Raw genomic sequence first — 21,807 nt, 5'->3', positions numbered from 1 at the left:
TAAAATGGTCCACGTGAAATCAAGTTGACGTTAAAGTGGCCATTTTTTTTAACCTGATCCAATGATTATTGAACAAAATATTAAAACTTTATCCCTCATAGCTAAACACAGCCTTATTAGGGTACAAAAAGGTCAAAATCACCCGCACAAACACTAAAAAAAAACATTGGGGATGTATAAAAACTTGGGCCGCATTCCATTCCGGTTAGATCCAGCCCAAAGTGAGCTTTTTTGCACACTGAGGCCTGTGTCCAAGTGTATAAAGGCTCTTCTGGTAATCCCTTTGTCCCCCCCCCCCACCCTTCTTTCCTTCCCTATAGGACCGCCTTTATGGAATTTACCCACAATGCACCAGTCAGAAAGAAAAAGTGTCTTTTGTGCAAAAGGAACAGGCAAACAAAGGCAGTTGGCTTTTGTAAAAATAGTGCTCTTTAATATAAATTATTGAAATATTTTAGAAATATAAATATGTGCAAGGTTCCATTTTTTTCTCATTTATTCTTCCGGCGTTTTTTGTTGTTGTTGTTGTTGTTGAGATATTACAGCTGGAGCGGCCACCAAGCCTGCTGCGCTTAAGTCGAGTCTTTATAAAAGACAAAATGATTTCACGTACATACACCAGACGTGCGCAAAAAAAACAAAAAAATAATAATAATAAATGTAAGGCCTTTGATTTTTCTGGTATTACGGTAGTAGTGGCTTTTTTGTGGATAGCAAACATGAGTTTTTAAGTACAAAGTAGAAAAATGTGTATCTTTTGAAGAGGAAGACGTGAGGTACGAAGGGGGGGGGTGATGGAGTGCGTAGCTGGCGGCCATCTTGGATAGGGCAACTAGCGGTTGAAAGCCATGTTTTTAGCGCTGTATTGGAAATAAACTGAAACTAGTATCGGTATTTGACGAGTATTTAATCAAAATTTAAGGTTATTTTAAAAGACATCATTTTTATTTGACATTTTAAACCTCCAAAATGTCAAATTTTGGACAATGTGCGTCCAATTCGGGTTAACAAGAACTAGAATCAATCAAAATGGCCGCCTTATTTTGAAAAAAGTATCTTGTTGCACTTAAATTATATATATTTTTTAATTTGGAGGCTGTCAAAGAGTGTCATAGACTATTTTTAGATTAATGGTAAACTTTGAAATGTGGAAAATAATTAAAAATGTGAGGTAAATGGCAGAAAGGATACTTGGTGTTAAAAAAAAATCTGACTACATTATTAATATTTCATAAGGCCTTTTAACAACTGTGTCGTATTAAATCCACTAATCAATGCCCGCCATTGATGAAGTCATTCTCCCGGGCGCGATGAATTAATGATACGAACAGTAAATGAGTGCATGAACCTTGCCTATAGGGGGCGCTCTCACTTTTGAGATGAGAACGTGTCATGGACTGTTTTGCTTACCGTTTCTCCTTGGATTGCTTTCGAGATGTAGTGTTCACACAAATATTTTACCGTCATGGCACGGGAAGGGGGCGGGGCAATGGCAGGCCGATGACCCCTTGCGTGTGAGATGAGAACTACAAATAAAAGAAAAAAAAAACTTAAGACTTAACGCCATTCCGGCTCCGGGGCGTCCCAGGATCATGTCCATTTTGTTTGTTTGTTCGTTTTTGGACGAAAACGCTTTCCAAAGTCTCCCGTTTGTCGCTTTTCGGCACACTCCGGCCACCAGAGGGCGCTGTATTTTGTGGATTCCGAAAAGGGGGGCGGGGTTGGTCCCATGGGAAGGCGCGTACGAGACGCTTTTTCAGGTGAGTCTTCTACGAGGCCGTGTTCGGCGTCTGAGTCGGCGTTTTTTGGGCGTCAAATGGGGGCGTCGTACTCCTCCAGGAAGTCTCTTAGCGTGTTCGGGAGGCGTTCGGCCCCGCCCAGTCCCTGGCTGTTCAGGGTCCGCCTACACATGTGCTTCAGGGACAATAGGGAGTTAAAGAGGGGGCGCCGGAGCTCCAGCGGGATCCGCTCGCCGCCGCTGTGGATCAGGTAGGCGGTGGGGCCGGGGCTGGGGGCGGGGCCAGGGGCGGGGCACTTCCCCATGTAGTGCGCGATGAGCTTGAGCACGCAGTCGAAGCGCGGTGGCTCCTGGGCGCACTGAGCGTCGGGTTGAAGGAAGAAGCCGCTGAGCTCGCTGTGCACGCGCAGGTTTTTGGTGCCGCGGGGCGTCTGAACCGACAGCGTGAAGAAGTGGCGGTTGTCCGACGAGTCCCGGATCAGGAAGGTCCCGGGGGGCTCCGGGCGGAGTAGTGAGCCGGCCTCACGGCCCCCCACTGCGCCCCAGTAGAAGCCACTTTTCTGGAGTTTACCCAAAGCGCACATCACCTGTCGAGGGGGGCGGATTTGGGGTCATTTATTGACAAAAAAAAGGGTTTAACTAGATTTTTTTTCATTTTTTTTCAATAAAAAGTCAGTGACTCACTAAGACTTCAAATTTCCAATCATCATTCTGTATTGAAATGAATGGAAAAGCCATTAGGATGTTAGCCTGAAATATTTTTCGCCCCCAGGGGGCAGTGCAACACTACCGAGACGTACCTCGCCCAAATTCTAGCATAAAATGTGGATACTCGTCATGTAGAAACGTGAGTCATTTTTTCACAAAGCTCGGAGAAAGTATGCCTAAGAGTATTGTGTAATGTTGCTAACATTTTCCGAGTTGTTAAAATGTTTCAAACTATTGCTAGTTTTGTTAGCCCGCCCTTTAGGCTAAGCTAATATAGCGGGCTTACCACAAAGTCATGTGTCCTTTTTGTTTGTTTACATTTAAATTTAACATCTATCTGTAAAAACTCATGTTTTGCTTACATTTAAGGAATAAAAGTGTATTTTTTAATCTTAAACTTTTTTGTTTTTAAGATTTTAAACCGACCTGCTGGTAGTGCGCGTGCGAGCTGAAAGGCTTGAAGTGATGCGGCGTCCAATCAGACCGCGCCACCGTGGAGGCCCCCACGCTCACGGCCAGGGGCTCGCGTCGGCGGGACGCCACCATGACGCCGCCGCCGTCCCCCGCCTCCGGGCAGTGGTCGGACGGCGGGAAGGCGCCGCTCCCCGAGGGCGACACGGGGGACGGCGGCGGTGGCGTCACGCACCGGGGCCAGGGCCCGGGGGCAGGGGAGCTGGATGCATCCAGAGAGGGGCTGGGAAAGACCACCGAGAAACACCTGTGGAGTAAAAGGAGAACATTTTAAATCATAAAATTTGATTATATAGTTATAATTTATGACAAATAATATAGTTGGAATCGTTTTTGGAATCCCTTGAAGGCAAAATTGTGGGAAAAATTAACTCATTGGGTGCCATTGAAAGGAATTGACAGACTGAGAGCCCAATCAAATTGGATTGGTCGCCCATCACCGACAATGACGGTAAATTATAATCACTTAATGCCAGCCGATTAAGAAAAAAAATGATTTTTATGGCCTTTTTTCTTTTTTGAAATGATTATTTATATTTTGATGAACAAAAAAAACAAGTAGATATTTAAATGTGAACCCATTCACTGTTATTACTACTTTTTTGGACTGTTACAGATTTAGACACAAAGGAAAGTATATTTTGACGCTTTATTGACATGACATTTGATATGGTTTAAGATAACGTAACTTTAAGACACACATGATATTAAGTTATTACATTTGTGTCACTTTAGGAAAAAAAATTATCTTATTTAAGAAAGAAGGGCAAATGATAACATTGAGTTAAGACATTGGCATGCACCTTGCAATACTTTCGCCCCTCGGAGTTCGATTACGTTCGAAAATAACGGGGTCACCGACCCCTCTGTCCCCCCGGTCCCCTTTCAATTTCCCGTGCAATTCCAGCCACGGTGGCCCCCTTTCTGCAGTTTCAAATACAGGAAAACGGGGGGCCTCGTCAACCGGAGGGACTGTGGAAAAGGGAGTTGGGGGCTTCCCCGGCTAGCCCCCTAGTTCAAGCTAGCCGTCGCCATTCGGGCCGAAACGGGGACTCGTTCGCGAGGGTCTACCTCGCCGTTAACTCGGGAACTTACCTTGCGGATGAATACAGCTCCTCGCCACAACTCGTCGCCAAAAGACACGCGAGGCAAACTACCCGAGAGTAGTGCTAAATGGAGGACGGTTAGCTCAGGCATTAAAACCCCCCGGCCGGATTATTCCGCCAAAAAAGTGTGCAAGGGGGAGACGCTCGTCTGGCTCGGCGACGGGGAATGGAAGCGGAGGAGGTGGAGGAGGCGGAGGAGGCGGCAACGGCGGCGGAGGCTGCTGCTGCCGTCTGCGGGGAAGGAGGAGGTAGCTCGGCCGTATGCGTGCGCCCGTCTGTGTGTGGCGGAAGGTTACCGGAGGTTGTTTCCAGTGAGTAAAGCCGATCGTAAGGCCCCGCCCCTTTGAGTCCTGAGGTTCTTCCAGTAAACGCGCGGGTTCGCGCACGCGCACACGCGTGCTCGCTGAGCTCGCGCTTTGGCTGTTTGCCAGGAAATCGTCGCGGTGACCTTTGCTGCGAGGCCCGTTTCCTGACAGCCCTCGAGCCCTTCTTACACTTTACAATTTACATGACATGAAATATGGATTGCCGTATTTGCCTCTATTTAGGTCATTTTTTTCTTCCTGGATTTGTAGGCTCGTGCACGCGCACGGAAAGTGGAAAGTCTTGTAATTACTATGGAGTTAATTACGTGCTAGGAAGCATTGTGTGTGCTTTTGATTAGTACAATAGGAGGGTAATTTGTTGATTGCTTCAATTGTTCGGGGTTGAATGAAAAACATGATCAAAAGTAGAATCATTAAATGATACGGTGAGAAAAATACATTTTCAAGTGGCATTTGTTGGAAGTTAAAAAACAAGGATGTAGTTTGATGATAATAATCATGTCTGTCATTATCTGGTAATACACAAATTTGTGCTTTCACTGTCCCGCTTCAAATAGATTGGACGTCTAATGCTGTTAATGGCAGCCAATAGAGTCAAAAATAAGCACCCTACAACCAATTATTTTGTCACTCATAGAGGTCCAATCCATTTGAAGTGGAAGGTTGGCAGCAATTGAAACTAAATAGATTTTTTTTCTTATCCAAAAATGTTATGTCGATATGGGATTGGTCGATCGCAATCAGTATCAGTCGCATTAGCCTCAAATATAATTAAATATATGCTATAGTTGCTCATTATGAATCATTTACAAGTCATTTGTAATGAATACATTCATTTACAAAGCTGAAGAAAGTTACATCTACTCGACCCATACTTAACTAATATTGAGTAGAATGTGGTTTGCTTTGACTAAAATGCTTGTTGACTCATAGTGTGGAGACACAAAGTGGGCTGATCTAATTACAAAACTCATGTTCGTTCACATTTGCTGGTGATTGTGCGTCACTAAAAAATGTTTCCGAGTTTTTTTTTTTTTAAATATTTGGTGACAGACAATTTAGTTCCCACCCATTTGTGCGTCATTTGTTTTGCTGTGCATTTTTTTTACGGGGCAGACCTTTTACTTGAACCTTTCTATCCTGACGCTCAAAGGTCCAATAGTTGAAACTGTTATTTTTTTTTTTTAGGTATTGAGTGTTTTCATAGATTTTTCCTCAGCTTCTTCAGGGGAAAAAAAGTGAATAATATGTTCCTTTTTTTTCAATGTTAGAAAAAAATGATAACCTACAGATGGAGTATTACATTAAAAATCTTAGTATAACCTATATATTATGTAATTTGCATATTATGTTGAGGTTATTATAATTGGATTTTATTTTTTTAACTGTCACAGTTCATTAGTTTTTAACTAGTTGACACAAGTTACTTTTAATAATGTCGAGGGTTAAAAATGACTCGCCACATAATGAATTGGAATTAGTTGGCCAGGTTTAACAAGCTCTACAAACATTTCCAGTCATTGCCTGCGGTAACGTCGCCAATAGTAAACAAAACACCCGGACTATCATAAAGAGGGTTTAGAAAGGCGCTCAGCTCATATTATTATTTTTTTATATAGTGCTTTCGCAACAGCTGCGGCTGCAAATAATTTAAAAATATTTTTTGTGCTATAAATTAATCCATTACTTCATCTTGATATCATTCTGTAAAACTCAATAGCTGCCATAACTGAGGTCATCAATATCAGAATAATATAAAATAAGTCATATATTGTGCATGTATTACATGATACTTGCATTCTCTCACAATTTAGTGAATAAAATGCAATAAGCTGCTCGTGTATTTCAGGTTGTGGTAGATCTCATGCGTGTAATATTTGTTCCAGTTATGATTAAATATTTTTGCTAATAGCTATGTTGACTGTACTCGCTGGAAGCAGTAACTATTTCTTGCGTGTCAATAAAGTTTAATAGTTCCTAATAAACAAAGCTGTGAGGCTTAAATGAAATTAATAGAAAACTAGATGCAGAAAAGATGGGGAAAAAAGTCACCCAATTTACAGATGGCCGTCGGGTATTGACGCCGCAGACTCTGAGTTTTGCATCTAGTTTTATCAATGTGATATCTACGACTATGGCAGCAATGGCGGCCTCCATGTCGTGGAGGAGGCTGTTACACTCCGTGTATTCGCCGGCCTTGGCCGGCGTTTTCACGCGAATTTCTGACCGGCTTTTCCGCACACGGGACCGGCGAAGGGGGTAAGGGACGACTATTACGGTAATATTTGACGTTTCGTGTTGTAAACTCGGCATCTCATGAATGGCAACGTGCGGACGCTAATGATAACCGCACGGCCTGCGCGTGTGACGTAAATACCAGCGCTGAGTTATTAACGTCCTTCAAAACCAGATAGTATTCCCATGGATATTTTACAAAATTATACTTCTGTTTTCGTCAATAAGTGAACACTCATAGTCAAATGAGTATGTAGTGTCTCTTGGAAGACCCCGTGGCATTCTTAATATTTCTAATTCTTAGATGGACGTTCGTTGATTTCCGGATATTCTCGTTAAACATCGGATTGACCTTCGTTGATTTCCGGATATTCTCGTTAAACATCGGATTGACGTTCGTTTATTTCCGGAAGTTTTCGGTAAACATCAGACTGCCATTCAGTGAATGAATAGTAACATTGTAATGACTTAATTAATATAGATAACAAAAATACACCTGCTCTTTAAATTCTCAGCCCCCCCCCCAATATAATTCCTGAAATGTTGTATTAAAGAAATAAGACAGTGATATTACATATAGCTATGACTGTAAATGGCCTGGCTGTCAAAAGAGAAAAAAAGTCTTCTTTTTTTTTTTTTTAGAATGACGTACAGTGAACTTTAGATATTGGATGCCACACAAAGATCTTATCTGAAATTGCAACTATAACTTTGGCTTGGAAGAGATCCATAGCTGTGACAGGAAATACCAAAGGCAAGCAACATGTAAATATTTGGCTAATTTACCAACAACAAATGCGCCATTTCCAGGAGACAGTTAAGAAATGTTGATTTGCCAAGTCGCTAACGTCGTCTCATCTCAAGCCAAATAGTCACTTCATGTATAAGGAAACTCTGCAACGGCCATTTTCTTTTTGACACTAATTGTATTGCTTTAGATGCCCATCAAATGTACAAAATAGAACGAGGAGAATTAGCTTAACCGACTAGACCAACATCATTTTTTTGTCATGATGCTATAAAAAATGTATTTTCTATTGACGCAGATCCTCCGTTCTGCTTTTGGCGCCCCTGCTGGCCAAAGCTGAACCTGCAACAGACTGCGCCCCCGACACCCCGCGCAATCTCCACGCGAACTTCAGATGGATGACGGAGCACGTACCGGCTTTTCGAGTCAATGGCGAACAGATTCACGTGATCTCCTCGCCGGACCAGTTCTACCAGACGCTAAAGGTCAGTTAAATAAATTTAAAAAAAATACATAAATGTATTTTTAGGCCTCTCTTTACCTTTCCCACTGACTAAAAGAGGAGGAGGAAACAGTAGTTTCCCAGGAAGGTTAATTACGATACAATTATTTCAATAAAAGGTTGTTCTCAAGAAATTAGACTGGCGGGTGACCAATCGCAATTATACATTACTTTTTGTACAGATCTTCATAAGGAGGGGCAAAAGGGTGTGTGAAATGTGGGTGTGTTTCAATCCTTTGTAATGGTGTAACCTTCATTTTTCATCTTTTGTGAGGGCCTAATTTGAAATTTTCCATCTTTTGTGATGGCCTAATTTTAATTTTCTCTTTTGTCTCTTTTTTTTTCTCTTTTCAAACATAAGATAGAAAAATGGTTATCTTTAATCTTAAAAATGTGGAATAAATGCTAAATCTTGAATGCAGCTTGTTCATTTTAGCTGTCATTTTTTCCCAGTTGAATAAACAGCACATCTTTAAAAAATTAATAAAAAATACTTCGAAAATTGAGAGCAACAGAAATAGTTGTTGCCTGAAAGAATAGAATTTAAACGGCACTTTTAACAACCCCAGCTGTGTTGCAGCTGCTTCTGCCAATTGCGAAATGAGGCCCAATCACATGCCGGCTTTTCTACTCACTTTTAATCTTTCTTTCTCATCAGGCACGCATCAGGACGGCAAAAAGACGAGTGGTCCTGGCGTCTCTCTATCTTGGAACGGGTCCGCTGGAACAAGACCTGGTAAGAGAGACAAGGGGGTCAAATTTGGGTTGGTTTGCGGGCTGGACCATTTTAGATATAATATTTTTGTAAAAATCGGATTAAAAGAACTGGATTAAAAACCCTAAATATTTTTTTTTCATAGATCTAGACCATTTGAGTTTTTTTCCTAAGTATGGGAAGACGTTTTTTTAAAGTTATGTTCAATATTAAAGTGGAAAACTGAAAATATTTTTAGATATTTATTTTTAGATGAAATGCTTTTGAACTTGAATTAAAAAATGCAATTATTAATTTAAAACAGGAAATATAATACACATCTATATTCTTTATTTTGAATTTTATCCTAAAATCCATAATTTACTCTCTGAGGACCGCACAAAATGACGTGGCGGGCCAAATTTGGCCCGCGGGCCGCCTTTTTGACACCAGTGGCACACGCTCTCTGCAGAACGGCCATTTTGAATTTGGTCAGGGAGTCCAGCCATACTTAAACAGGCCTCGACTCAAAAAATTTAAAAAAAAAAATACTCTGGGATGCCAGAAAAAAGTGAGTCACGGTTCCCCCCCGAAAGAAGGAAAACGTTCCCCTCCTCGACTGAAAGTGGCGAGGTTTTACGGGTAGGAGGACGGTGAGGCCATTTTCATGTCTGGGGGGGGCCAGTGCGAAAACCACAGTCTGGACTGGCACTCACATTCTGCTCTTTTCCCGATATTTTTATTAGAAAAACACCAAGACACACAGAGAAGTTGAGTCATTTGGCCAAAAGAGTCGGAGCCATTTGCCAAAATGACTCACTCTCTCTTTCTCGTTCGTTCGTCGTCTTTGGCGAGAATCAGTCGGATTGTAATAAATAGAATTAAGGAACAGACTGGCCTAATTTTTATAATTACACGTATGGTGTTAGGGGGCGTGACTAAGGAATTTTGGCTTTGCACCAAGAACATGTTAAAAACATGGTAACAAAAAGAAAATAAACAAACTAACCATGTCGCCATTCGTTCATGACAACATGTTTTTTAAAGGGAAAATCAGGGCCTATTCCTTTGAACACAAAGACGCTTCTTCGGAAAATAGCCAACTAATTGCCCTGTTATTATTTTTTTTTATAACTGCAAATGCAATTTGTCTAACATGGGATTACTTTTTGCGGCCTTTTTGAGGGACGTTTTTGTTTACACAATGGCTGACATTTGTGTATTTGTGTACAATGTAGAATTTTAGTGCACCATTTCCTTTAAATGATGTGATCAAAAAAGGTCAACAAAAACGCAAAATTGGAAATTCTTGCATCGTTTGCATTTTTGGAAGGTTTCAAAAAACAATAAAAAAAATATATGATCACAGTAATCCCTCGATTAGTGCGTTTTCACTTATCACAAATTCACTACTTTGCAATGACTTTTTACAAGAGTTAGTCTAAATTTTTTTTAAAAAAGATCAATTTTTACTGACCACACATTCTTTTTCTTCAGGTGGACTGCTTGGAGGAAGCCCTGGAAAACTCGCCACCGTCATCTGACCTCCGAGTGTCCGTCTTGCTGGACTACACGCGAGGCTCTCGAGGTCAAATCAACTCCCGGACCATGCTGCTACCTCTTCTGCAACGTTTCAACTCCCAAATGCGGGTGTCGCTGTACCACTCGCCCGATTTGAGAGGCCTCCTCAAGCTCCTGGCGCCGCCACGCTTCAACGAAACGGTCGGCGTGCAGCACATCAAGGTCTACCTGTTTGACGACAGCCTGGTCATCAGCGGGTAGGTGTTCCCAAATGGATGGCGTTTGTCATGTGTTGAAAGGGATATGGATAGTCCTAATAGGACTATTTTTCAATTTTTGTGATAATATATGAAGCCCTTAGCTTATTTACCATATTTTCTCGCATATAAGCCGCCCTCCCATATAAGATGCACCCTTAAAATTGCCTTAAAATGTTTGAATTTTACAATTTCTCTCGATTTTTTGAGTGACATGTGGCTTATATGCGAGAATAAACATTTTATTGATAGTTATAGTCGAAAAATCCACTACAATTTAGAAAAACTAGCATCCAGTTGCTAATGACGGCATCTGATTGCCCTATGGAGGATTTAAAAATAAACTTGTTGGCTTTTGGTAGCTGATGAAAGACAAATTGTCGCAAAAAAAATGTTTGTTATGAAATAAAAATGAAGACTTGCCGCCAACTGTGGTTTTCCATTCCAGGGCAAATCTGAGCGAGTCGTACTTCAGTAATCGGCAAGATCGTTATGTCCTACTGGAAGACTGCGGACAGTTGGCCGACTTCTTCTCCGAGTTGGTGGACGCCGTCGGGGACGTCTCGTTGCAGCTGGCGTCCGACGACTCGGTGGCCATGAGGGACGGCATGGTGCACCCCTACCAAGGTAAGCGGTTTGACTTTTCAAGGTTCTTTTCTGTGGACACATAAATGAGGACATTGGAAATAAGTATTTTGGGGTTGCACCAATCACTCAGATTGATATTTGAGCTTTTCCACAAAAAAATGTACGGTCGGAATTGACGGAAAGTCCACCAAGCGTAGCCGTAACCCGAGTGCAGACTTACAAGATGTCGCTGCTGGGGGGCGGGGGGGTTGTGGGTGCATAATGACCTCACGTCTGCCGAAAAGCCAGCGCCGGGAATAGCGTTATGTTGCAAGACGATCCGTCCTGGGAGACGGCGTCGTACATTCGCAGAAACACACGCCCATGTGCTTAATTGAGAAAAATGCCATTGACGTTTCCTCATGCTAGAAACATTTTTAACTCGGAAGATATCATCTTCAATGGGTCCTTGGCATTTGGACAAGTTAAGCTAAAGATACCAAAAGGCCTCAGACAAGCTGCTTTATGATAGATATTTAGATATTAAACTCTCTCATGACTATAATTTTGAGAGCTGGGGTCAACAGTACTTGGATATTAAACAGTATTTAGATATTAAACAACACTTGGATATTAAACAACACTTGGATATTAAACAGTATTTAGATATTAAACAGTACTTGGATATTAAACAGTATTTAGATATTAAACAGTACTTGGATATTAAACAGTACTTGGATATTAAACAGTACTTGGATATTAAACAGTACTTGGATATTAAACAGTACTTGGATATTAAACAGTACTTGGATATTAAACAGTATTTAGATATTAAACAGTACTTGGATATTAAACAGTACTTGGATATTAAACAGTACTTGGATATTGGAAAAAAACAGTATTTAGATATTTTTGTTGTTGTTTTTTTACTCTGGTTCTATTTAGAACAAAAACAAATATAACTTTTACTCCTATTGTCTTTGTAGGGGGGTGACGATAGATAGTAAATCTGTTTTGGGAGCTCAAACAATGCTACAAATACTTTCCAGATTTTCTCTGTTCTCTGTATACACACTGCCATTTTGTCTCCTAGGTAACCGGCAGGACTTTTCCACGGCGGCGAGCAAGCGCATCATGGCGGTGATGGACGCCGCCCGCCTTAACCAGCGTCTTAGCCAACCCTCCCACCAAGAATTGGACACTTGGGTCTTCCCGTTAGTCCAGATGAAGCCTCTCGGCATTCAGGTGGACCAACAAGTCACGCAGGTGCGTGTGTATGACTCACAGAGTTTTAAAAAAACAAGATGACGGATGCTGGAATAGTTGAGCTCTTCCTTACTCATATTTTCTGGGCTTCAAGTCAAACAACAATTGCCAACGCCGTGGAATGTAAACGAGTGCATCAACGCCTCAGGATTTATTTGTAAAATCTATCCAAACTCCCTAGTCCATCCTATAATAAGCACCAGAACAATGACTACAAAGATGAGATTTTAAAACCAAACAAAAATCAGCACAACTAGCTAGAAGTCCAATCTTTTTTAAAGGGGAATTGTTCAATTTGACACAAATATTCGTTTCTCCTCTAGGGGGCACCTTCGCCTCAGGAATTTAACCGGCCACCATTGATTAGCGACAGCAATAAAGGAATATTAATCGTTATAAATGATGGCTCACAAAAGAAAATTCACTTTAAATGAAAAATAATATATGAATGGATCTCATACAATACTTTTTACGAAAAGTTTTACATTTTACAGTACTCCCTCAAATATCGCGCTTAATGTAGACCAAAGTTTTCGTGCCTATACATAAATACAAGTACACAAATACATTGATCAAAAACGGTCTATTTATTAAATATTACAACTATTAGCATATCAAAAGACTGTAATGTATTGATATCTGAATATAGTGTTCATATATAAAATCAAATATTGTACTCACCAAGAAAATAGTTCCTCTCCACTTGATATAAATCCAAAAAAATCAGGTAAACAGGCATTTTAGTCCAAATCCTTTGTGTTCTTATGACATTGTAACATTTTAAAAATACAATAATTGCAACAAAACTAAATGTTTCTGACCTTCTCCACAGCGACTCTTACAAGAAGCCGATCCAGATTCCACCGTCTACCTGACGTCGGGCTACTTCAACTTGACCCGGGCCTACATGCGCCTGGTCCTGGGGACGGGCGCCAACTACCACATCCTCACGGCTTCTCCCCAAGTCAACGGCTTCTTCGGCGCCAAGGGGCTGGCCGGCGCCATCCCCGACGCTTACACGCACATCGCCCGCCAGTTCTACCGACGAGTGCGGCAGCTGGGCCAGCAGGGGCGGATCCGACTGCGCGAGTACCACCGGCCGCAGTGGACCTTCCATGCCAAAGGTAGGCTTCCACAATAATACCTAGCAAAGAGGGGGAAAGGCAAGACTTAGACTGTATTAAAAGAAGGTCCAAATGGTGTTAAATCAGAGGCTTGGGGGCCATATTGACTTTAAAAATTTGACAGATGGCCCGGGTCAGCACAAAATACGATAACATATAAAAAAGTGCATCCGTTAACAGTACATATGAAACATAAACAGTAAAAAGGCACTCAAATATTAACATACTCATCATTAAAGTCAAAAGTCTAAAGTACAAAGTAAAGGAATGGATTAAGAAATATTAAAATGTCATTTAATAAAAGATAGAGGGGCTGTAAAACACCCATGTCTGTGTTAAATAGATAGTTTAAAAACACAACTCTATTTTGGACCTATCTACCATGACTCTAAATGTATTCTTTTGTGGACTCTTTCAGGTCTTTGGTACTACCTTTACGGACAAGATCGACCTTGCCTGACGCTCATCGGCTCCCCCAATTTCGGCTACCGCTCCGTTCACCGCGACCTGGAGGCCCAGATCGCCATCGTCACAGAAAATGAGCGTTTACAAGAGCAATTACGGGAGGTCAGTCTTTCAGTAACAAAAAAAATGGCATTTTACTTAGGCATTTGCATTCTTTTGTAATGTTACAGGAGCAGGAAATATTGTACCGACGTTCTTCCGAGGTTTCTCAATCGACATTTGAGCAACCGGACCGCTACGTCAAGCTCTGGGTCAAACTGGTCACTCCATTCATCAAGAACTTCTTCTAAGGTAATGCAAAAAAACATACTAGAATTCGTTTGTGGCTTTTCTATCTTGTCAGGTTAAGAAATGGTGTCAAAAGAAAAGGAATTTTGCCTGTTAAAGTATGCTCAGTTGGACTCAGTCAAGAGTGCAGTGTGCCTTTTTCGCGACTTCTACAAAGATGCCACCAACTACAAACCAAATGAGGACTTGGCACCAAAAATTTCAAGAAAATGGCCATGTATAATACCTTACCTAAATGGCCAGCCTTCCTGCATAATCCTGCGAAGAGCATTCCAGCCCTTTTCTTGAAATTTTTGCTGCCAAGTCCTCATTTCTTTGGTAGTTGATGCCTTCTTAGCAACATTTTTGAAGAAGGCACACTGCACTGTCTTGGGTGAGTCCAACCGAGCATACTTTAACAAGCAAAATGCCTTTTCTTTTGAAGAAAATGCTATTTTCTTAACCTGAAAAGATAGAAAAGCCAAAGGTTACACATACTTGGAACACTTCTACACAAGCTATGAAAATTGGAGGTTATTCCAGTGAATATTGTCACAATGTTTGGCCTATAAAACGGGGTTAAACATTTTAGAACAACTTGTATGTTTTTTTTCCAGGTGGAAAGTCATTGTTTGGAAGGAATTGACCAACCTGGGCTGGATATTTTTCCATGGACGTCAGAAAGGACTGCATGGGTGCTGAGAAGAACGGGAGCAACATGGTTTCTGGTGAAAGTGCCCACCCGCACACGTCAAAAAGAACATTGCTGGCATGCTGAACTTGGAGGCTTTGACTTCACTTCCACGTCAAATGGTGCCAGAGACGGACTGAAGGACAATGTGAGTGCTCTTTATACATCTATGTACTTGTGAGTAAGCCATGGACAATAATGGAGAGTGAGAAGCAGGATTAGTTGTAAACTTTTATTCAGACATCAATAAATAACTTCAAATAAATACAAAGTAACAACTTCCACCACTTTCATAGACAATTTTCGGTGGGTGCAAAAAAAAAAAGAAGCAAAAATAGGTCCAGTTTTTCTTCTTTGTGCCCGATTTACTTGAATGCTTGTATTGTCTTTTACCAGATGTACATTGTTCCATTTTCCATCCAGGGAGAAGCAACAAACTCTTGAATAAAGGAGCTTTTCTCTTAAACACTGACAGGTACTGTAATTATTCTTAAGAGGGGGAATGAGATGGACAAAGTGGGGAAATGAAGGTGCAAGATTTCCAATTTTTCCAGCAGCACTCAAACTCATCCACAATGGCTTAAGCTACATGTCCTTTGCAGAGGAAACCTTCTTTTTGCGAGTGGCCAACATTTCGTAGAAGGGGTCCTTACTGATGGCGGCTCTGCAAAAGGACAAAATAGGATGGAGTTTATACAAGGTGATGGACATTGGATGCAATTTTTAAATCATTTCACTTGTCTTTTTTACAGGGGTGGCCAAGTCCAGTCCCCAAGTGCCACTATCTGGTCGCTATTTTCCATTTCTCCCCCACACCAACACACCTGATTCCAATCATCGTTATCAAGCTTCTGGACAGCTTGTTAATGATTAGATTCAGGTGTGCTAGAGGAGGGAGATATGGAAAACAGGACTGGATGGCGGCTCTCCTGGACTGGAGTTAGCCACAACTGCTCCTTTTACGACTAATCTTTAAAAGAGGGACAACTCACTTGATGCTGCTGATCCACTCGTCTTTCTCCTCGGTGGTCGGGGCTGAAATTCTGTAAAAAGTGTGGTTGCCTTCCACCACGCGGCCATCCGCTTCCGTTTTACAGGCCTTGATCACTTGGTCTCTGTGGTCCGAGATGAAGAGCTCGAAACAGTTCTAAATAAGGAAGGACAACTAACGTCAGTCATTTGATGACCGACTTTCGCTGTCTAAGAAACTTACCGGTTTCTTGGAGTCGTCTACTTCGCGGATGCTGAGGTTTTCCAGGGGAATGATCCCTCGCGGTTCTTTGTCCTGTGTGGAGAGAGAATAAATACATTTTAAAATGACACAATTTGAAGTCTTGTGTTGTCAATGTGAGTGAACTTACAGTTGTGAACTCAAAATAATAAAGGCAGTTATCTGTGAGAATAAACCAGCGCCTCTTCCAAGTTTTTACTCTTCCACCTAAGGAAAAGAAACCGTTATTATGAACTTGAATTGTTAGGTAGAGCAATAAAAGAGAGTTTGCTGCTGCAGTTAAAAAGTAAATGGTTTGGGAAAGGGAGAAGAATGTTGGAAGTATTAAAAGCGTGACGGCGAGCTCAAATCTATGAAAATAGCAGTTAGAGAAAGCCAAGCGGTGAGTTGAAGCAGGATTGGACGCGACTTACCTCCTGTTTCATAAAATGGGGAACAGAAAACAAGAGGAAAATGGTCGTTTTTGGGGAAATTTCCTGGAGTCGCCGCACAGAGACGCTCCTGGCAAACACGTACCGAGTTTAAGAAGCCATCCTTCTCTGTCGGGGTTGAAGAAAGTGTGCGTGAGGTCGTTGCCGTCGTCCTCTGGGATTTTAAAAGGCTCATTTTTGATGCTTTCGAAGAGGTTCTGCACACGAAGCCAGGAGACAAAAAGAAGACAAATTAGGTGAGGTGGTCAAAAAGGAATGAAATGGGGGCTTACGGGAAAGCCACTCACCCGGAGGAGCTCGTCTGGAAGGTCTCCACCGTCGTTGATGCCTCGATTCATGGCCGTGAATCTCTGAACGGACGGTTTGTCCTTCACGTTGGGATTGTGCAAACTGGTGTTCAGCATGATGACAGCAAAGGACAGCACGTAGCACGTGTCTGCGGGTGTACAAATACAAATAAACTTATTACAACGTTCACTTTTGCTTCTGTATCGGTGCAACACCCAAGTACGTACGTACCGGTGCTCTGGAAGACGGCGGAATTGCAACGGCAATACCGCTGGGCAAATGCCTCCATCATGCGGTCGATTTTCTGGGCCTCGCCGGGTAGCCGGAAGCTCCACAAGAACTGGCGCAACGCCTGGACCAGGTTGAGGTCGGAAAACTCGTGGAGTTGGAGGAAGGCGTGCAGCACCTCGATGTTGAAGTCATCCCTGTGGAAAAAACACGCATTAAAGGAGTCCGTGGGCCCCTCCTTTAAATCCCACTGACCGTTCCCCCAGGTAATCGCCAATGGCCGTCTTGTTGAGGCCCTCGCCCTTGTAGAGGAAGCGTGCAATGTCGTCGCTGGTGTTCTTCAACAACGAACAGTCGATGAGAAACTCGATGCCCTACGGAGGATGTGTTTGATTATCAGGCATCACCTTTTCTATTTCCATCACCTTTTTTCTTTTTCTTACCTTCTTGGGGTCCATGTTGAACTTTTTGCGGCCCATGGCCATCTGTTTATTCCTCTGCATACTTTTCCTAGGCAACCAGAAAAGATAGAAGCGTCATTAGCACTCTCTTGTGGTATCTCGAGGCAATTGCAATGAGCTGAGGAAAAGAGTCCCCAGAATAAAGTGCAACTAAGTGGACACGGCCATTTTGGGGCAGAAAATACTCCCTAGTTAACTTTCCTTCAGACTTCAACTATAAAATACTTCTTACCTTTCTTCAGTCAGGCCCAGATTATCAATCTCGCTGGTGACTTCTGCTATCTCATTCTTCAGCCTCTGTGGATCACAAAGAAAGCCATTAGAAAACCTTCCCAGAAAGGAACCATCCCCCCCCCACCCCCAAAATATCTCCCCTTTGTGGGAGGCGGCGCACCTGTTTCTGAGGCTACCCCCCCCCCCCTTCCTCGCACCATGACCCACATTCACTAGCCCCCTACCAAGTAAGGATAAATCCAAAAAGTTGAACAAGTGGAATGAAAAGAAGCTTAAAAAAAGCCCCCAGGTGAAAATATACCCAAATAAACACAAATATTGATTACAAATACATTTTATATGGACATTTCCAGCACTGTAAGCATGTTTTCAAGGACTAGGCCCCTCCCCTTTTCTCCTCCGGCGTCCCTTGTCTCCATTACTGGAATATTTGACGGTCCATTGACCATTTGTCTGGGGGGCACGTGGGAACGACACTTATGGTAGACAAGTGAGGATGGAGACAATTTGGGGTGTCTGCTTTGGACCCGTCTTATTTTTAGACCCGTGTTTGTCTCATTTTGCATTAGGATATAGAAGGAAGCACCAAAAAGTGAGCCCTAGACAATATTTAAAATGTGTTTCTTACTTGTATGTCCAAGAGTAGCTCGTGTTTTCTGCGGCGAATGCTCTCCAGTTCCTGTCTCTCCTCTGGACTGAGGTCATCGGGCACTGGAAGCCAACAAGAATGCGCAAACACAACAAACTGTCAAAATAGCGGCCAGCGATGAGAAGGCAAAAGCATTTTGTAGCTATGATAAGAACCCCACCCACTCAGCCAACTCTATCCAAACAGACACGCGATGCCTAAACTTTTGACATAAACCAAACTCATAAAATAACAAACAATGACGGTTTTATCAAACTATCTCCATTCCCGGCACAGTTCCTTCCAATCAGCTCCATCTTGATGGTGCGAGTGTCAATAATTGTGACATTCTGTACTTTAAAAAAAAGGGAAAACACACACACTAAGCGGACATATTGAACTAGTCTGGAGTTGCTAATAAAACAAAAAGGCGCCATTGTTTGCCGAGAACATTGCCAACGCGCAATTGACATCACTTCCCTATAACGGCCATATTTTTTTTAAAGAAATTGGACACTGTCATAATATTCAGATGCATTTACAATTACATTTGTTACCTGAAATTGAGGCTATTTAGTAGAAATGATCCTGTATCCCAATCCAATTTAGGTCCATTAGTTATTCCTGGTCAAGTCCCATCCAGCGCTTGTTCCAACATTGTAAAGCTTACCAATGTGCACCACTCGAGAAGAGCATGAATCTTTAAGATCACCCTCCCCCAGTGCCTCCCCCCTTTCTAATCTATCTCCTCCCCATCTCCCTTCCGGGACCTTAGAGGTTCAACCTATGGGTGTTCCAGAAATTCAACTTAAGTCTCCCAAAACTCATTTTTTTCCTGTTTTAGGCCAATTTAAAGTTCAGAGTCAATGTCAACGTCGATGGCAGCTGACCGGACCCCCGGAACCAAGCGATTTTGTTTGGGGAGAAAAGAAAATGATGCGTTTAGTCGTCTGGCTCCAATCATAAAGCCACAATTGTCCTACCAGGGCCGGCTGGGGCAGCTGGCCCCCCCCGAGGTCGACTGGTATGGCCTGATATAACCCTGTGGTTACAGTAAATTCCCCCCAAAGACTCCAAAAGCATTCATCAGCATCAACTTATACTCAAGTCAACATGGCAGACGTGTGGCAAGAGAAGACAAATGAGGAATGAGCTCAAAGTGGTTTTGGATACAGAAAATATGCCACAAACTACATAAATAGCAAGAAGACAACATCAGAGACTTGGGGAGGGAAAAATAGATAAAATCACATGTCTTTTAGTTGTACAATAGGGTTATTATTGCATTTGCTGGGGACATCTTTGAACATTTTATGTATTTTTCGTACCAAATTTGACACACAGATTCGAAACAAGTTCGAATAATTATTATGAAAGCAAAATAAAGTTCAAATGTGAAGGTATGAGGATCCATTTTGTTTACAGAATAAATCCCTAAAGACGTAAATTGGAAAAATTCAACATTTTTTTTATCAGTTTTGGATGCACTTGTTTAAATGGTTAATAAAGTAAACCCAAAGCCTCATCAAGCTTTGGCATCGCTCCAAGTCGACTAATAATGCCTCTTTGTGAGCCCATAAAGAGCTTTATTGACACAGTCGGGAGTGATATACTTGACTTAATTAAATATATAAAAACGAATGATGTAACGCTAGTGTAATTTGAGTGATCGCAAGTTAGCTGCTAATTACCCCAACTCCCCAAGCTAACTTAGTTAGCCTCGTCGAAATAAAAAAGGACCCCCGGGGCAACTTACCCACGCCGTCTTCTGACTTTAAAACCATGGTCGCCTCGGTGATCGGCGGCCGCTCCGTGAGACAAAGCCCAAACGAATTAAATCTAGAAAACTTGAAGCAACTTCAAATGTTTGAAAGGGTCTTTTTGAGTAGCATTCGAATAGCGTGGAAAAAGGCAACTATCCATTCGGGAAGACAGCCGGTGTTAGCTCAGGGGAAGGAGGCGGGACTCGAATGGAGATAGCCAATCACAATGAGGGATTCATTCAATTACGATTGGTCTGATTGGTTGGATAAACGGAAAAAGGGCATTCCTACATTAAAAACTATGTTGACGGTTTAACGGAAAACAAATATGTACTGTTTCTTTAAAATACTGCGCATATGGGACAAACAGTAAGAAAAGCAGTACAAAAACATTTTAAAATAAAGAAAAGCAAAGGACTGACTAAAATAGAAATGAAGTCACTAAGAAATTGCCAATATATTGGAATTTATTTGGGCACATGACCCAAATTGAAGTATTTTACTAAATTTACAAGTGTAAAAGTAATTAAATTTCTACTGACACTTTGTCAATTGGAAAAAAATGATGCTAAATCCAAACATTAGCTTCCTAAAGCAGCAATCACTCGATTGTACTAAAAAAGAACAAGCCGGAAGGCTTTTTTTTTGCACAATGTGCCCATTATTTTCAATTTCCCATATAGCTAAACATCATGACTTATGTATGACAAAGTGTTCTGAATAACAATCAATTCCACTGTGACCATGTGAATGAAACCATAATATTATGAAGTGGCTTTCTGCAGCTGCCGTTTTGGGACAGAAACAAAAAAAGGCTCAAAAATATAGCAGCTGCAAACTTTAATCAGCCATTTTTGCGCACGTCAATAACAGGATGGGCGAAAGGAAGAACCATAATGGCTCCTTTCCTGAATGAGATAGACGAAAAGCGGAGATGCGATAAACAAACATCTGACCTTTGACCTTTGTCCATTGTATCATGTAATCAAAGCAAGATGAAATCCAAAGAGAAAAGTCTTCTTATGCCATATTGACTAGGAATGAGGCCAAATGACGAATGTTGGAGGGCGAGAACGGACGGTGGGCCCACTTGTGCGTCACGTTGTTTGTCAGGTTTTAGACTGACTCATGCAAGCCTGTGCGTGTGTTTAAGTGTGTGTGTGTGTGTGTGTGTGTGTGTGTGTGTGTGGACAGCAGAATAGCAGATGAGTGAAAAAAAATGGCAGCTAAAGCACGTGGGCACACGGTCAAAAATCACCACGGCAACGGCTGAGGGACACATTGATGGAGATGATTGAGCCTTTTGGAACTTCACTGATGGTCAAAGTGGACGTTAATGGAACTCGAGTGTCGGAACAGACAAGCATGGCGAGTCATTTATCTTGAACGCAAAAATGCTTTTTTCGAAAATGACACTTTAGACTCATCAATTCAGATTGTTTTTAACAGGAAAAATGAATTATAACTATGCCACACACACAAATATTGATTTACATAAACTTCCCACCCACCCATCATTATACCCACTGTATTTATCTACCTACCATATCTTCCTATTTATCTATCAAATTGCCAAAATCAGTCAAAACAACTTACCTCCATCCAAAAAACAACGACTGACCTGTAGCAGCAGGAGGAGTCTCCAAAGCAGTCAATGTCGGGCACAAAAACGCCTGAAAACTGGAAGCGCAGAGCTCACCGACGCCACCCATCTTAGAATCCGTTTTTGGTCCTCGATGGATGCGTTTGGCGCTCCCGGCGGTGGCGTCCTCAGGGTTCCTCTTGGCGTAGGGATGTCGGCACTGGGCCAAAAAGAAGCACGCTCTCCTCCATCTGCCAGGCACTTTTACAGAGACA

General features: G+C 42.0%; 3 protein-coding genes across 7 annotated transcripts; 1 reads left to right on the top strand and 2 right to left on the bottom strand.

The window, feature by feature from the left end:
• Nucleotides 1-411: 411 nt before the first annotated feature.
• On the bottom strand, nucleotides 412-4,328 carry LOC144211354 (suppressor of cytokine signaling 3-like). Its single transcript, XM_077738520.1, has 3 exons — nucleotides 4,013-4,328; nucleotides 2,873-3,164; nucleotides 412-2,325 (listed from the first exon to the last, which is right to left on the bottom strand). The coding sequence occupies exons 2-3, from the start codon at nucleotides 2,990-2,992 to the stop codon at nucleotides 1,813-1,815; spliced, it is 633 nt and encodes a 210-aa protein (XP_077594646.1). The 5' UTR covers nucleotides 2,993-3,164; nucleotides 4,013-4,328; the 3' UTR covers nucleotides 412-1,812.
• pgs1 (phosphatidylglycerophosphate synthase 1) lies at nucleotides 4,216-15,158 on the top strand. 3 transcript variants are annotated; one of them, XM_077738515.1, is made up of 11 exons: nucleotides 4,216-4,334; nucleotides 7,631-7,817; nucleotides 8,493-8,570; nucleotides 10,026-10,306; nucleotides 10,755-10,933; nucleotides 11,967-12,139; nucleotides 12,972-13,263; nucleotides 13,682-13,830; nucleotides 13,899-14,019; nucleotides 14,613-14,834; nucleotides 15,110-15,158. In XM_077738515.1, the coding sequence occupies exons 1-9, from the start codon at nucleotides 4,285-4,287 to the stop codon at nucleotides 14,016-14,018; spliced, it is 1,509 nt and encodes a 502-aa protein (XP_077594641.1). In that variant the 5' UTR covers nucleotides 4,216-4,284; the 3' UTR covers nucleotide 14,019; nucleotides 14,613-14,834; nucleotides 15,110-15,158. The 3 variants fall into 3 exon arrangements, with proteins under 3 accessions (XP_077594641.1, XP_077594640.1, XP_077594642.1); XM_077738514.1 differs by lacking the exon at nucleotides 4,216-4,334 and adding an exon at nucleotides 6,457-6,608; XM_077738516.1 differs by lacking the exon at nucleotides 4,216-4,334 and adding an exon at nucleotides 6,465-6,627.
• On the bottom strand, nucleotides 14,900-21,677 carry LOC144211352 (cytohesin-1-like). 3 transcript variants are annotated; one of them, XM_077738517.1, is made up of 12 exons: nucleotides 21,572-21,677; nucleotides 18,188-18,270; nucleotides 17,558-17,622; nucleotides 17,308-17,374; nucleotides 17,120-17,238; nucleotides 16,868-17,061; nucleotides 16,636-16,784; nucleotides 16,434-16,545; nucleotides 16,048-16,124; nucleotides 15,900-15,971; nucleotides 15,679-15,833; nucleotides 14,900-15,350 (listed from the first exon to the last, which is right to left on the bottom strand). In XM_077738517.1, the coding sequence occupies exons 1-12, from the start codon at nucleotides 21,660-21,662 to the stop codon at nucleotides 15,272-15,274; spliced, it is 1,263 nt and encodes a 420-aa protein (XP_077594643.1). In that variant the 5' UTR covers nucleotides 21,663-21,677; the 3' UTR covers nucleotides 14,900-15,271. The 3 variants fall into 3 exon arrangements, with proteins under 3 accessions (XP_077594643.1, XP_077594644.1, XP_077594645.1); XM_077738518.1 differs by lacking the exon at nucleotides 21,572-21,677 and adding an exon at nucleotides 19,944-20,208; XM_077738519.1 differs by lacking the exon at nucleotides 21,572-21,677 and adding an exon at nucleotides 18,745-18,888 and having other exon boundaries at nucleotides 16,048-16,126; nucleotides 16,433-16,545.
• Between the last annotated feature and the right edge of the window lie 130 nt (nucleotides 21,678-21,807).

This window comes from Stigmatopora nigra, chromosome 18 (genome assembly GCF_051989575.1).
Source record: "Stigmatopora nigra isolate UIUO_SnigA chromosome 18, RoL_Snig_1.1, whole genome shotgun sequence".
NCBI lineage: Eukaryota > Metazoa > Chordata > Actinopteri > Syngnathiformes > Syngnathidae > Stigmatopora > Stigmatopora nigra.
The sequence above is the reverse complement of the archived record's forward strand: the minus strand, read 5'-3'. Positions and strand labels throughout refer to the sequence as shown.